The sequence below is a fragment of the Carassius carassius genome, chromosome 3 (genome assembly GCF_963082965.1).
Source record: "Carassius carassius chromosome 3, fCarCar2.1, whole genome shotgun sequence".
Lineage (NCBI taxonomy): Eukaryota > Metazoa > Chordata > Actinopteri > Cypriniformes > Cyprinidae > Carassius > Carassius carassius.
Window position 1 is genome coordinate 29,585,327 of NC_081757.1, and position 16,716 is coordinate 29,602,042.

General features: G+C 35.9%; 2 protein-coding genes across 2 annotated transcripts in view; one reads left to right on the forward strand and one right to left on the reverse strand.

Annotated features, from left to right (window-relative positions):
- adam19a (ADAM metallopeptidase domain 19a) overlaps window positions 1-7,345 on the reverse strand; it is a 77,377-nt gene extending 70,032 nt beyond the window's left edge. The window contains exon 1 of the mRNA XM_059535748.1: window positions 7,137-7,345. Coding sequence (XP_059391731.1) covers window positions 7,137-7,260 — 124 coding nt within the window. The 5' untranslated portion in view covers window positions 7,261-7,345. The remainder of the gene's footprint in view (window positions 1-7,136) is intronic.
- A 5,590-nt stretch (window positions 7,346-12,935) lies between these two features.
- rwdd (RWD domain containing 4) lies at window positions 12,936-16,365 on the forward strand. The gene is made up of 7 exons (XM_059535836.1): window positions 12,936-13,143; window positions 13,447-13,527; window positions 14,037-14,146; window positions 14,677-14,827; window positions 15,061-15,172; window positions 15,271-15,476; window positions 16,301-16,365. The coding sequence occupies exons 1-6, from the start codon at window positions 13,120-13,122 to the stop codon at window positions 15,327-15,329; spliced, it is 537 nt and encodes a 178-aa protein (XP_059391819.1). The 5' UTR covers window positions 12,936-13,119; the 3' UTR covers window positions 15,330-15,476; window positions 16,301-16,365.
- Window positions 16,366-16,716: the final 351 nt, after the last annotated feature.

Genomic DNA, 16,716 nt, shown 5'->3' on the forward strand with positions numbered 1-16,716 from the left:
TGGTTGTATCAATATACGAACGTTTGTAGTACATTTAAATAAATCTTTAATAATAAAATAAACACACAACAGAGCGACAGCCCCTCGCTGACGACTGTCGCGCACAAACCAAACAAAACAAAACAAAACCAAACAACAAAACCCAGGACTGGTCCTCTCTTGTCCTTCACTGTCGTAACTCCTCTTGTATCCTTCCGGATCTCCTCCGTGGGACTCGAGACCGGTGAGTGGCGCAGGAGTCACTTATTTCCAATTACTCCACTGGCCTCGACCCGTTCCCACGGCTCTCGGCCCTGCCCCACTCGTCATAATGGTGAATTCAGAAATGATACTATAACTTTTGCGCTTCGACTTTAATTGCAATAAATTGTCAAAATTGTTTATTGGCAAGGATGCACACAAGGGAAGATACTTTTTAACCATTATATTGGGCATAAGGGCAGTGTACAACTGGTATAAAATTCTGGCATCAACAAACAATCTTTCTACATTTTAGCAAATTAAAACTTTAGCTTATATTGTCTAAAATCAAGCAATTAATTGGGCTGGCCAATATATATCAGTCAATCACAGCAGCTGTCTGACTGTGTGAGGATTTCCACACATCATCTGTGTGACTGACCAATTTATAGACCATTGCTGAGAGACGGAGACAAAAAAAAAATATATATATCAATTTGACAGGAAGCATAAGCAATTTAGTAAGTCCAAAACACTGTAAAGATGCTGCATGGTGCAGATGACGGACTACGATTTGTGTGTGTGTGTGTGTGCAAGATAAGCTGGCACAAGACTGAATGTTGCTTCTGTGTGGGGGATCTCTTCTCTGAATTGTGCCTGGCGCGTGTGTGAGAGAGGAGACAGAAAGAAAGAGAGATAGAGCGGTTTGAATGGAACTGTTTCTATCACTGTTTCCAGGGTGCCGTTTTAAAACCAAATGCAATCACAAAGCACTGCAGGGACCAGGCGTCTACAGTGACAGCTCTAAACAACACAGGCAAACTCCTCCCTTACCTTACAACTAACAGCTCCGCCACGCTCCCCATCTCTGTCTGCAGCTTTTTGTCTCTCTGATTCCCTCTCTGATTACATTTGTCTCTCTTTTTATCTATTCTCTAAAACACACACTCTTTATCTCTCACTCCTTTTATAGTACCTAAGAATGTCAAATTATAATGCAATCTGACTCATACTGCCTTCAATATATTTTTGTTAAAATGCCACGAGCGTTGCTTGTGTAGGAGTCCACTAAAGTCCACCCGCACTACAAACTGTTCTGAGATACACTGATTTATAAGTCTTTATCAAAGAAGTTCATGCTGCTCTAGTTGATGAACAATGGACACACAAAGCACAAGTACTATTTGAAATGCTAACAATGTGTGCAAGCTTGTAAAAAAATAGCAAATTACCATACTTTTAAAAATGATAGGTATCATAAATAATATAATATTTAATATTTTCAGACACTAAAGGTTACATTGTATGCGGTTTACAATGAAATGAAAATGTCTTGTAGTTTAAATTTCTATTAAATGCAATAAGATTGACCGACTTTAGCAGCACCTACAAACATGATAAAAATACAACATGTCATTTCAGAATTACTTCTTGTTTTAATGTACTGATGACAACCATTTATGGTAATCTAAAAATATTTTAACATAATTTCTATTGAAACTTAGGTAACACTTTATTTTAAGGTGTAAATTAATATTACTCAATACATAAATGTGTAATTACACTGTAACAAAGACTAAGACTTAAAATAAAGTGTAACTGAAACGTATGTCATGTATTTATTTATTACACATTTGTAATGATGATGAAGTTACATTTTAGTACACTTAACATATATTCATTTTAAATACATACACTACACTTACAATTATAACAAGTCATTTACTTGAGCTTTGGTATTTAAGTCAAGATATCAAATGTGTAGCTTTAAAGCATTATTAAAATCAAGATTTAAATGTACTTTACAGCTAAGGTACTTAAGTGTGTTAAGAAACAGTCATGCAACTGTACTGTAAGTACACTTAAGTAGCCTTTTATTTCATATTAGATTATCTTCAAGTATATTTTTTTAAATATACTTTTAAAATTTGAAGTACACTACAAGCACACATTCAACACAATTTAATACACTTCTTTTTCGCAAGGGCTGTATACAGTACAATATTCCAAATTTGAAGTACATGCTGTATTTAAAAAGACAGGGAGGATTTATAATGATGTACTGTGGACCTACATCTTGAGAAAAATATGGCGTTATAATAAGATTCCTTGCCACAAAAGTCGCTTTCACATGGAAAAACAACCATTATCTATTGTGTGAGCCAATTTATGAAAGTCATTATCCTGATAGAAAAACTGTAGTCCAGGGACTAGTGGAACATTCCAGGAACAAGGGGCTTTTTAGACATACTGATGAAACCCAAAGTCATCCATCTTTCTTCTCATCGCATAAACATAAGGCGTATAAATGAATAATGGTGATATAACTAACCCATGCAGCTGTGGCGAGCACAAAGCGCTGTGAGTAGACCACTGCAAAAAGTCTGCCTTATTTATACCTCCTGTGCTATTATGTACATATTTCAAATAAGTCTACAATGCATGAACCCAGTCCTTCCTTGTAGAGAAGAATTATTTCAACCTGCTGTAGCAGTTTGTATTTAATTGTGATGCAAGCATTATCTTCCACCATTTTTCTTATTTGCAGTTTTTTGCAGCTTTCACATCATTCTGCAACAAATAGCACAGTATATAGGAAACACACAGGCTGTCCCCAGTCGAACAGGACTGTTGACAGACTATTTATATTGAATCACAACACTATTGATATTCCTCTTCATATTCTTTTTTCTCTGCAATTAATTCAGCATGAACAGCTTAAAGTACAGACCTATTTTAAACTACACTGTATTACAATACTAGAAATAGAAAATAGTTTGAATTCAGAATTTCACATTTAATTATTTGTGTTACTTGCCAGTTTTTGTAGTTATTTGTGAAAATTACTAGCAATTTGAGTAAAGTTTTTCTCTTTTTTTCAATGTATGTTTGAGTATTCAATGATTTATGAATTGAACAATGTCCGACTGGCTCTTTTTTTCTTTGTAAGTCTTTTTGTAACTGTAAGTAATTGAAAGTGAATTAATTCATTTAAGTGAATGCTAGACTGGTCAGTGTTTATAATCAATATTTGACACTGTATGAGTATATGAATGAGAAGCAAGGAAAAGCTCATTTTGTGAACAAACTGAATAAACCGGAAATTGCACCCAAACATAGACTAATAAAGTTTTATATTGAGCATAAAAGTAATCCTGGAGTCCTCCAAGGCCAGCTTTACTACGGTCAATATCTGTTTTGAGATAAAAGATGGCATCAATTAACAACTTGCATTGAGAGAGCAAAAGAGAGATTGCAGAGATACAATAGACACTATTATGTAGAAAATCAATTGTACAGATGAGCATTCAGTTATTCCAGACAACAGAAATTCACTAAACCAAACTATTTGACTTGAAGTATTTTAGAAAGCTATGGATAATAATCTAAAATAATAATCCCTTGACACAAAAACTATTATTTATTTTATTTTGTACGAATATTCTCAAGAATCAGTACTTATAATGTTTTCACTATTGAAAACTGAATAGGCAGTGAAGTCATTTTAATATTGGCATTCAAAATTGGATTTTTGTTTGTATTTAGAATTTATATTGGTCTTTTCCTCATTGAATTTGCAAATAAAGCAGAAAACCTGCATTGCTTGCAAGTAGCAATAGGAAACGCAAATATATTTTTTTGTATTACGTCACAAGGCTTTTTTTTTCAGTTTAAGCAGAAGTAACAAAAGGCTAGCTTTGTGCATCATTTAAAATACACATGTAGGTATAAACAAGCCATAAGTGTATGTTTACATTAACTTCCCAGCTCAGCAGAATATTTTCTCTTGCTAATAGCTCTTGCCTGTCGTAGATAATATCGCAAGCCTTGTTATAAATGCATTAAAGGTCTGTCACACAGTATGGAGACTGAAGCTCAGTGCAGGTCCCCAAGTCCCCGGTCAAATCTCAGAGAGATGTAGCAACTTCTCCAAACACGCAGAACAAGCAGAGAGCTTGTGTCGTTTCTGTTGAAACAGGACTGAACCTGATATCCTGAGACCAACAGCCTGTTTGAGTTTCTGTAAAACATAGTTTTTAAATGACAGCGTACTGATGCCTGTGATAAATTATTAAAGGGGTCATATGATGCGACTTCAATTTTTCTTTTCTCTTTGGAGTGTTTCAAGCTCTTGATGCATAAAGATGATCTGCAGGGTTGCAAAGACTAAAGTCTCAAATCCAAAGAGATATTCTTCGTAAAAGTTAAGAGTCAACCAGGCCCTCCTAAAATGCCTCGTTCAAACACGCCTCCACATGTCTACGTCACAATGTGGGAATATTTGCATAACGCTGTCTAAATGTTCACGCAAATAAAGATGGTGTAACTTTTATTTTCACTGTTGCTGCTGGCGCCGTGTCGTGGAGACACTGTGTTTCATTTTGAAAATGAAGCTACTTTGTTTGGTCTTCCAAAAGAGGACACAACTAGAAAACAGTAGTTAAGTTGTATTTACAACACTGTTCCAGAACAGTTCAACCCAAATATTCAGAAGTGTGCATAGCATTTTACAGAGGACAAGGACTGTTTCCTGTCAGAGTAGTCTACAATGCTGGTGTCTGTTTCTATAAAGTAGTGCAATTCCAACTTTGCAAGAACAGTCTGGTGCATCTGACTCACAAACACTGATGATTCCAGTTGTGAGCAGTGTAGAGAAGTGCTTGTTGTTTGTCGTTTCTCCAATCAAAAATGCAGACATGGTTTTATGTTTACGCAGCGTGATATGCAACAAAACGAGTAAAAAGACAATATAAGTCATCATTATCAGTAATTATGTCCCCACTGGAAACCGTGGACTTGGCAACACTGTTCACCATAGTGTTAAGGGGCATCACATTTCTGTCACATGCTTGAGGCATTCGGCCAATCACAACGCACTGAATGGCTGGCCAATCAGGGTGCACCTCGCTTTTCAGAACTATGAGCTATGTAAAAATCGACATATTTCAGAAAGGCAATGGGCATAGAGGAGAAACAATAAATGTACATTATGAGGAAAATAATGTGTCTTTTGAACCTTAAACCACAAACATATTGCATTACAACAAACACACAAAATAATGTTATTTTTTAGCAATGTCATATGATCACTTTAATGGGGAAAAAAATGTCCAACAGTCTTCTTCAGTGAAAATCTGGGGTGTTAATAAAGTGAACTTCTTGAATGATGGGTATAATAGACAGTATGCTAATGGATTTGCAGCATCAATAACAGTTTGGTTTAATGGAGTCCTGTCATTAAGGCTGACATCACACATCATTGTTCTACACAACTGAAAGACTGACTAATGTCTAAAGATCAAATCGATTTGTTTTGTGCTGTTCAGTGGTTTGACAGAAATGTGACGCGTTTAAATAAGCATGCTGGTTGTGGTCCTCTAAATTGACCGATTATAGGCTACATTAACGTTTAGTCTACTTCTGAACAAATATTTAATGATTCCAGTAGGCTTTCTAGGCTTTTATGTCGTATCTTTATGTTGTATTTGCTACAACAGAACACTTCTAAATGAAACAAGTAACACTCCAAATCATAAGTGTTTTACATTCACCAATCAGAGTCATTCGTTCCGAATCGTCACGCAATTTTTGTCGTTTGAGATGCATTTATTTTATTCACAAAAAAATCGCTTTCGATTGGCGATGTATGTTTTTGATTTAATAAAAATAACCGACTTGTGTTAAATCAATTTGTGTCGCGCTGTATGATTTGATCCACTAAAAAGAAAATACTGGTAGAACATTTTATTTCAGAACTTCGGATGCATGTTCCAGGATTTTTGAATAAGTCGGTTCCTGCGCTTTAAAAAAAAATGCAGCCAGTGATGAAAACCCGGTAGATTACTTGTAAACAGTGTTGCCAGACGGACGATAATTATCGTATTTGTACGATAATTTTTACCTCTGTACGATGTACGATCAATAATGAAAAAAATCCCGTAATGTACGATAATCTCAGAATTTTATGAAAATTTAAATGATGGTAGTTGCAGACATAGGGCTTCTTTTCTCATACACGAAATCGGCTCATTACAGACACTCTAAATGCGTTCGTGTGCACCTGAGGGTGTGTTAAGAATGCAGGAGAGTGCCCTGCTTTAAAGCCAACGAGCACTGTTGCGGTCCATGACAGCAAGAACCCCTTCAACATCTGGCAACACGCAGGATTCCGATGACAGCGGCTCGGATGTGGAGTTAACAGCACCACGCAGCAGCAGATAAATTCCTTCTTCACTGGACACGACTAAGCAAGTCTTAAAAAGCATTTTAATATGTTTTAATATGCGCCGCGTCGCAGACAGTTACTGAAAATAAAAGGATAGTATTTTGTCTCACTGCTTCCGTCCAACAATAAGCCTTGTTATCTATTATGGTAATTTGCAGGTCGTGTCAAAATGTTGTTGGTTTAGAATAGATAAATAACTCTTTTGACTCGTGTACGATAATTTTCTTCCAAATACGACAATTTTGAACTTCTGGTACGATACTTGGACAATCTGGCAACACTGCTTGTAAATGTCTCAGTAACAGTCGTTCAGCTTTAACTGCTGTGCTGGAGGATCACTGTCTGAGCTTCGCTAGCTGCTTGTCACATTTTCTCCCTCGCCTTTGCAATTTCAGTTGATATCAATATAAAGCTGCAATCACATCTGCTTAAGTCCTGAAGCGTGCATCCGCAACATTAGTGTAAACAATTAGCAGATAATCAAGTGGGCTTGCATTAGTCGGCAACATCGCCATCCTTATATGGAAGAGAAATCACTGATGAATTATTGCTCAGAATATATTTTTTTACACGATAACCCAAGCAAACAATATATTTACGCATTACATCTACACTTTTCAAAGTTATTTAAATGCGTATCCCCCGCAAGAAAACTTCTTCACGGATGCGCGCAACTGGTTGATAAAGACAACTTTCCAAGTAGGTTCTGGGTAAGAAAGCAGCGTCTTACCTTCCTCCCGAGGATTTCCGCCTACAGTTTCCAGTAAACCGTTAAAGAGAAAAAGCGATAGCATTACAAGAGCATATCGTGTCGATGAAATGGGTCCGTTTTTCTGTCTGTGTTTGGTATACATCCCTGTGGCGGTCGATGCTGTTCTCCGTCTCGACTCGCGCTGTATTCACTCGCCAGCGTGAGAGGAAACGAAGAAATAGATGTAACTGAGTCAGCTAAGCTCTGCCTTCTCGATTTGCGTGAGCCACACGAACCATTATATGTTCGTTAAATTGTCCTACTAAGAGCAGGCACAGAGAACACAAGCTAGGAAGGAAGGGTAAGGACTCTGAAGCCTTGCTCGGACACTTGAAAGCACGCGCCAGGGCTTTTCTCCGGTGATAAAGAATAGCCTGTATGACTCAATGATCACTGTATTCAGCAGACCCCTGCTGAGAAAAACAGCTTAAAACAGCCTAAACTGGTCTGCTGGTCTGAAAATGTTTCTCAGTTTAGTCAGGCTCGTTTTAGACGGTTGGTTTATGACTGATGTAGGAAAGCCAAAGCCCATTTTCACCACAAAAGGAATCATCTTTAAAGAAAAGAAAAGAAAAGAAAAGTAAAAAAAAGAAAGAAAGAAAAAACATTTGTGGCATAAATTACGAGATATTGAGTCTAAATTGTGACATTAAAAACTAAAAATGATGAAATAATTACAATATAAACATACAAATGCTGACGTCATATTGGAGACAAAACCTCAAAATTATGAGATACAATTTAGACTTTTTAATTCCATAGTAATTACTTAGTCAGTCATAATGTGGACTTTTATGTCATAATTATGATTTACCCACTTTACTTTTTTTACTTTTTTACGTGGCAGGAATTAGGCTTCTGTAGGGAAATAGGCTAATGATAATTTCATAGGCTTTCAGAGCATGTGACTTTTCTTGAATTCTGGGAAAAACTCACTTTTAAAAAGCATTTTACCTTTAAAGTAATACTTTGTTACAAAAAGTAATATTCCTCCTATATAATATAATATAATATAATATAATATAATATAATATAATATAATATAATATAATAAAAATTATCAATAATTTCTCCTTTAAAGTTGACCAAATTAAGTAGGGGTGCTCCGATCACGATCGGCCGATCGTTATGCGCATCTCGTCAGTAAAGCCGGTTCTCTAATCAGCGGTAATTCCATCAGGTGCATGATTTCACATAGAGCAGCTGTTACCACACAGAGCCGTTGTTAACTGAGAAGATGCGCAAATCCACGTTCATTTTCAGCGTTTATTGGCGCATCTTCTCAGTTAACAACGGCTCTGTGTGGTAGCTAACAGCTGCTCTATGTGAAATCACGCACCTGATGGAATTACCGCTGATTAGAGAACCGGCTTTACTGACGAGATGCGCATTAACGATCGGCCGATTGTGATCGGAGCACCCCTAAAATTAAGTTCCTAGCAATTCATATTATTAATCAAAAATTTAATTTTTTTATATATTGATGGTAGGACATTTACAAAATATCTTCACTGAACATGGACTTTACATAATATCCTAATGAGTTTTGGCATAAAAGAAAAATCTATAATTTTGACCCATACAATGTAGGCTATTGTTGGTTATTGCAACAAATATAGGCTATCCGTGATTCTTATGACTGGTTTTGTGGCCCATGATCACATATAATATAATATAATATAATATAATATAATAGTTTCACCTGTACTTTTGGATTCTGTTGTTTCCACAATTCTGCATAAAGCAGGCACATAACACCATTGTGATGCAACATGTAATGCTGGCAGAACATCTGTGGGCCAGGGAAGAAAAAGCCCCACAATGAAACAATGGATCTCTTAACAGAGCATGTGCAGTGTGGTTTCTGCGGCTTTATCATTACTCAGTCATCAGGAAATGTTATATCCATTCAGAACACAGAAAAACAATCAAAACAAGCATGCGAGAGGTTTACAGCACACACACAATAGGCCTCCTGCAACTTTGTACATCCAAGCCAAAAAAGAGATTGTGTAGAGCGACCCAGTCATGTAATTCAGACTGTGGGAGTTAAAGCTTTGGGCCAGCTGCCTGCAGTTCTTTGCCTAAAGAAACATGCATATATACTTTTGGCTCCACAGTGCCATATGGTGTGCCACGTAAGCTTTGAGAGTGACTGAATCTGAACTGAATCAAGCATTAGAGTGCTCAGAAGTTAATGCACTTGACAGAACGCTTGTGGAGGGTGGTGTGCCATGAAATGGCTTCTTGCCTCCCCACATAAAAAATAATTTTATACTATATTCTATGCAAGTAAAACCATTATTATTACATTATATTATATTATATTATATTATATTATATTATATTATATTATATTATATTATATTATATTATATTATATTATATTATAATAAAAATCCCTCAGTGGTACAAGAACATTTTATTTTTTATTTTTTGCATTTTTTATATTATATTACATTATGTAAGTATGTCTGCCTTTTTCACTGGACTAACTGAAAACTTTGAGCAATATCCCATCTTCTAGGGTCATGCCATTGTACACTATACTGTAGCCCAATGAGGCTATGATAAATATTACATTTGCAGACAGATGATAAATGATTTATTTTTGACCCAGAGTTGTGTCTTTCATAAACTCGTTTTTGGATGGCTTGTTTAATGGAAGAGCATGTAGAGGTCTGGTGAAATAGATCTGAAATTAGAACAGTAAATCTTCCCAACAGGTAATTTGGCTATCGGGCTGTCAGAAGTGAGCTGGCATATAATCTTGTGCCCACGACTCTCTGGTGCACCTCAGCTCAGTCTTAAAAGGCAGGTGGCTTTACTCAGTGATCAGAGAGGCCTTTAATCATGACTCAATGAGGACATATTGTTGACCTGTAAACCAGAGGAGTTCCACATGTAAATGAGAGCAAATAATCAACATTCATGTTGCCAAGAAAGTGCTTGCACAGAGTGAGTTGTGCTGTTTTGTGATTACTATGTAAATGTGAACTATTAAGTAAAAGGTGTTAAATTATTTTGTTTTGTTCTGATTAGGTTATGTAAGCCAAATAAATTAGAATGCAAATGGGAAATGATGAGCTTCAAATAATGTATAATGTACATTTTTGAATAAAACATGATGTGAGTTTTCTAAGTAAATACTTAGCAGATTACTTAAATTTTAAGTTGTCACAATAATACCTGCTATTAAAAGGAAAAATAAAAAATCAGTCAATATTTATTTGCCGTTGTGTTGTTCCAAACATTGCTACATTTCTTTGCAACACAAAAGAAGATATTTTGAAGAATGTTTGCAATCAAATAGTTTTGGTTACAGTTGACTTTCATTTTATGGACAAAACAACAACAACAAAATAACTACTGAGACATTTATCATATTTTCATTTCTGTTCCACAGAAGAAAAAAAAATCATAATTCAAAAATCTAATTTCTTAAACAGCCTAGCCCATTTTATGCAATCTCTCTCTCTCTCTCTCTCTCTCTCTCTCTCTCTCTCTCTCTCTCTCTCTCTCTCTCACTCACTCACTCTCACTCACACACATAAAATCATGAAAGCATAGAAGAACAATGTGAACATCAGCCAACAAATATTGTAATTAATAAATACAGGTGCTGGTCATATAATTAGAATATCATCAAAAAGTAGATTTATTTCACTAATTCAATTCAAAAAGTGAAACTTGTATATCATATTCAATCATTACACACAGACTGATATATTTCAAATGTTTATTTCTTTTCATTTTGATGACTATAACTGACAACTAAGGAAAATCCCAAATTCAGTATCTAAGAAAATTTGGAGTATTACTTAGACCAATACAAAGAAAGGATTTTGAGAAATCCTGGCCAACTGAAAAGTATGAACATGAAAAGTATGAGCATGTACAGGACTCAATACTTAGTTGGGGCTCCTTTTGCCTGAATTACTGCAGCAATGGTAGTGGCATGGAGTCAATCAGTCTGTGGCACTGCTCAGGTGTTATGAGAGCCCAGATTGCTCCGATAGTGGCCTTCAGCTCTTCTGCATTGTTGGGTCTGGCAAATCGCATCTTCCTCTTCACAATACCCCATAGGTTTTCTATGGAGTTAAGGTCAGGCGAGTTTGCTGGCCATGGTCCTTAAACCAGGTAGCTTTGGCACTGTGTGCAGGGGCCAAGTCCTGTTGGAAAATGAAATCTGCATCTAAATAAAGTTGGTCAGCAGCAAGAAGCATGAAGTGCTCTAAAACTTCCTGGTATACGGCTGCGTTGACCTTGGACCTCAGAAAACACAGTGGACCAACACCCACAGATGACATGGCACCCCAAACCATCACTGACTGTGGAAACTTTATACTGGACCTCAAGCAACATGGATTGTGTGCCTCTCCTCTCTTCCTCCACACTCTGGGACCCTGATTTCCAAAGGAAATGCAAAATTTACTTCCATCAGAGAACGTAACTTTGGACCACTCAGCAGCAGTCCAGTCCTTTTTGTCTTTAGACGCTTCTGACGTTGTCTGTTGTTCAAGAGTGGCTTGACACAAGGAATGCGACAGCTGAAACCCATGTCTTGCATACATCTGTGTGTAGTGGTTCTTGAAGCACTGACTCCAGCTGCAGTCCACTCTTTGTGAATCTCCCCCACATTTCTAAATGGGTTTTGTTTCACAATCCTCTCCAGGGTGCGGTTATCTCTATTGCTTGTACACTTTTTTTCTACCACATCTTTTCCATCCCTTCGCCTCTCTATTAATGTGCTTGGACACAGAGCTCAGTGAACAGCAAGCTTCTTTTGCAATGACCTTTTGTGTCTTGCCCTCCTTGAGCAAGGTGTGAATGGTCGTCTTTTGGACAGCTGTCAAGTCAGCAGTCTTCCCCTTGTTTGTATAGCCTACAGAACTAGACTGAGTGACTATTTAAAGGCCTTTGCAGGTGTTTAATTAGTTAATTAACTGATTACAGTGTGGCACCGGGTGTCTTCTCAATATTGAACCTTTTCACAATATTTGAATTTTGAATTTGGGATTTTCCTTAGTTGTCAGTTGTAATCATCAAAATTAAAAGAAATACACATTTGAAAAAATCAGTCTGTGTGTAATGAATGAATATAATATTCAAGTTTCACTTTTTGAATGGAATTAGTTTTACTTTTTGATGATATTCTAATTAAATGACCAGCACCTGTAGAGGCATAACATTTTAAACATTTATGCAAACTTTCCCGATTTGACATTCATGAAATATTCTTAAACACACAATCCAACCTTAGGTCAAATCGCAATGTTCAGTTGACTGTTGTCTTTATATATGCCAGTGTGATTTTATTTTACTCACTTGTTTACACAGCTGCTGCTGCAAAAACATGTTTAGATTGAGCTTTTATGGGAGAATAAAATCAATGAGGATTAAATTCAGACAATTACTATTATCAAAGAAGGTTTTGAGTCAAAAGGGACTGCTGGGGATAAAAACAAAATGTGAAAAATTTGAACTCAAAAACTTAATAGTTATAGACTGTGTCTATGCAAGGCTCATTAAAGCTTTGGCAATGTAACTGGTCAGTGAAAGGTCTTAAAGAGTATAGATGCATATTTTCATAGAATTTTTATATTTTCCCTCTTACTTTTCGTTATGTAGGCCTACACTGACATATGACTTGAAATATACCACAACAGGCAATGCCATGCAATGACACACAGTGTTTTGGCGCCGTTTAGAGTAAATGAAGGGTCGTTACCGAAGCAGTGTACCGTAGTTCTGTTCTCCAGTCCTGCAGGCGGCAGTAATGTGACTATTTCCTGTGAGATTACATTATTCTGTGTTCTGTAAACTGGAGACTGTTAAAGCATAGCAGAGTTACTCTAAAGCATGTTGATAAACTTAAATGTCTAAACGTTATTTTGGTCACAGTCCGCTGATACAGCAGCGCTGTTTATGACTGGTTTAAAGTGTTGGATTGGCGAAAAACATGACTGCCAATGAAGACCAGGAGGTGAGAGAGATACTGCTAAAGCTAACGCACATGAACTCAAAGATGCTCATTTAAATATAGTGTGGAGGTTTAACGAAGGCTGTGTATTTTAACCTAATCACAAACTTAATGAACTTAATGTTTATATGTTTTTTGAAATGTAACATTTAACACTATATAAAACTTACAGTGGTTGTAACTCACAGTGCTATTACTGTATGTATACCATTTTTGTATACTACTGAATATTTAGTATACTGGTACATGTATAAAACATGGTAATACCATGGTAGTGTTGTGACAGTCTGAAGTGTTCATGTGCAGATGGAGTTGGAGGCTCTGCGCTCCATCTATGAAGGAGATGATTGCTTTAAAGAGCTCAGTCCTGTTTCCTTCCAGTTCAGGGTAAGAACTGCCACACACACAAATACTTAAGTACTTCTATAATAAATACACCCGGCACTCTTTACTTTGCCTTACAGATGTTTTAATTGATGGTGTACAGACAGCAGGATTATTTACATTTATTCAGCATTTTATTCAAAGTGATTTAAAATTGAGGAAAATTATTAACGATTTGTTAGAGAGCCATACTATATATTGGTTATATAGTAAGACAACTGGTTTAGTAAACAAGTTAGAGCAGAAATTAAATGCAGAAAAGGAGATAATTTTTATGTAAATAAATAGGAGTGCCTTGGTTTATTTTTTATGTACTTTAGTGTTTGCATAATGCGATTAAGTTCTTATTACCATATACATATATTGTACTATTGAGATGATATTAATATTAATATTTATTAGTATGAATACAGTTCCAAAAACCTTAAGCGCTACTGTTGCATCATCTCCGAAAGTTTGTGTTATTGCTGTGGTTTGTGTCTGAATTGTGCCTTTTCGTTTTTTATTTGTAGATAGGAGATCTCGATGACTCCAAGTCCTTCCTGCTAGAAGTGTCCTGGCCAGAGAGCTATCCTGAAACTGCCCCGCACATATCATTAGATGCTTTTTTCAACAACAGAATGCAAGTTGTTCTCAGAGTTTTAATTGTGGCTGAAAAGTTCTAACCTTTAGTTTATAGATTGTTCTATTATTTTTAATATACACACACACAGTTGTTCTAAATGTTGATGATCGATGTCTCTTATGCTTTCAAAGGCTGCATTTAATTTATCAGTAATACAGTGAACAGTAATATTGTCAAATATCATTGCAATTTACAACCATTTTTTATTAGAATGCTTCCTAAAAATGTAATTAATTTCTGTGATAGCGAAGCTGAATTTTCTGCAGCCATAACTCCACTCTTCAGTGTCACATGATCCTCCAGAAATCATTCTGATATTTTGATTTGGTCCTCATATCATGACAAATTAAAATTCCTCAGCATTTATCTGAAATAGAAAGACACACACACACACACACAAAAAAAATAACTGTTACTTATCAGTTTAATGCAGCCTTTGTAGATTAATTTATTTAAGGAGAAAACCAATACCAAAAACTTTTGAATAGTAGTGTATTGGATTTCTATAGAATAACATCTATTTTTAGATCCCTGGAGACGAAGCAGTACATTCTCTCCAAGTTGAGTGAACAGGTAGAGGCCAACCTGGGCACTGCCATGATGTACACGCTTTTTGAGTGGGCCAAAGAAAACCAGGAAACACTCATGGAAAACCACCAGCCTGTGACATCTGCTGTGGTCGGTATTCTTAAAGAGTTAGGCTCTTTTTGTGATCTCTGGAATAGTGCTTTTTTTGATCGATTTGACTTTATATATTTACATTCACTTCACCTCAAAGAATACAGCAGCATATCACTGCAACAGTTGAAGGTCTCTTGTATCTTTGGAAACTGCCTTGCTGCATTCAGATATATTCACAATGACTTTGTCACGGCTCCTGTAAATAATGTAACGACTCTATTGTTTCTCAGACCCTGATATCCAACAGCGATGTCATGAATAATTCCACCTCTGTCGGTAAGAAAAAGGAGAAGAAAGAGCAACTAACCAAAGCACAGAAGAGGAAACTGATTGGGAGAACAGGTTCGTATTGTTGGCAAAAACAAAAACAAAAAAAGAAATAAGTTTGGCTTTGTTGTTTGAATGCACACTGATGGGAAACTGCTCTTTGTAATGAACAGATAATAAGGGTGAACTGCCAAGAGGCTGGAACTGGGTAGATGTTATCAAGGTAAGTTAAGATGAGAAAAGATTTACTACAAATGCCATTTGACATGTAAAATAAAATTGCACATTCTTAAATGATCATAAACTTAAATCTGTCTTTTTTCTTTTGCACTGGGATCTCATCCATTCATTGCCCCTTTCTCTGTCCAACAAACAGCATGTAAGTGGTATATGTATATAATATACATATAGAATGTATAAGATATAATATACAGTGGCCTCAAGAAGCATTTGCGCACTACATGGTTTGAATGTTGTGACATTCAATTAAAAAAATCAAACCAAATGGCATTTATTTGAGAGAAAAACAGCTCAAGCATTTCACAGAAATTTGAAAGGTGCACTTTTTAAATAATAAAACAATAGACAGAAGTATTTGGGCATAGTTCATATGAAGTCCACCTGTGGTTTATCTGCTAAAGGACACCTGTGTGAACTTGAGGTGAACATACATCCACTATAATTCACCTTTGTAGCATTTGGTTTCATGTAATTCAGAAAGTTTTGACAACATATCTAGCGTCATCTGTTTGTAAGTGCTGTTTGATTTGATATTCTGTTATAATGGCATACAAATCATGTATTCAAATGTTTGGGACCTTTGTATTTTGAATAAAACACTCTTGTAATCATATCAACAACATACTAGACTGTAAACACTGTTCATAGTTTTTTTTTCTTTCTTTTTTTAAATGAAAGTGTCACAATGAAACACTACTATTACTAATAAGGTTGTGGTCCAATGCTTTAAGCATGGATGCATTAAATTGGAAATTAATTACTTTGAAAAAAATACTACAGTACATTGTTTTTTTATTGTAATTCTTTTCTCAAAATCAAACAAATACAGTTTTGGTGTGCATAAGAAAATTATTGTAAACATTTTTTTAAACATACAATTCTTTAAAACTCACAAAACTTTGACCAGTAGTGCACGCTTATGATCGTTTTACATATTTCTTGTTTTCTTTTTTTTTTATACAGCTTAGCAAAACTGGAGGGAAAGATGAAGATTAAAGTGATGCTTGAGAAGAAATGATGGATTGAAGTAGCGTTGTATGAATGGATCGTTGTTTTTTATATGAAAGCTGAACATGAATTCTCTCCGGCCATGATTTCAATTCACCTGGAGCTGTCACAGAGCAGATCTGACAATGAGTGCAATGAGCTCTGCCTTCACAAAGACACGTGTTCTCAGAGCCACACTAGCGTGTGCTAAACTAGCTGAGCCACGCATAAACATCAAGAAACCTAACAACGCTTTAAATACTTGTATTTTTGGATCTAGTAGAACAGTTGGGCGTGAGTTAATAAACCTAACATCAGTGTGATGTTTCATCTAGTGAAATTTATTTTTTAAAAATTGTATCATATATAGTTAAAAAGTGCAGTGCAGAGAT

Bases quoted from the DNA above. Each gene is read 5' to 3' on its own strand.
- rwdd (XM_059535836.1), top strand. From the start codon at position 13,120: ATGACTGCCAATGAAGACCAGGAG. The intron at 13,144-13,446 runs GTGAGAGAGATA...GTTCATGTGCAG, and splicing joins CTGCCAATGAAGACCAGGAG to ATGGAGTTGGAGGCTCTGCG. The intron at 14,147-14,676 runs GCAAGTTGTTCT...ATCTATTTTTAG, and splicing joins GCTTTTTTCAACAACAGAAT to ATCCCTGGAGACGAAGCAGT.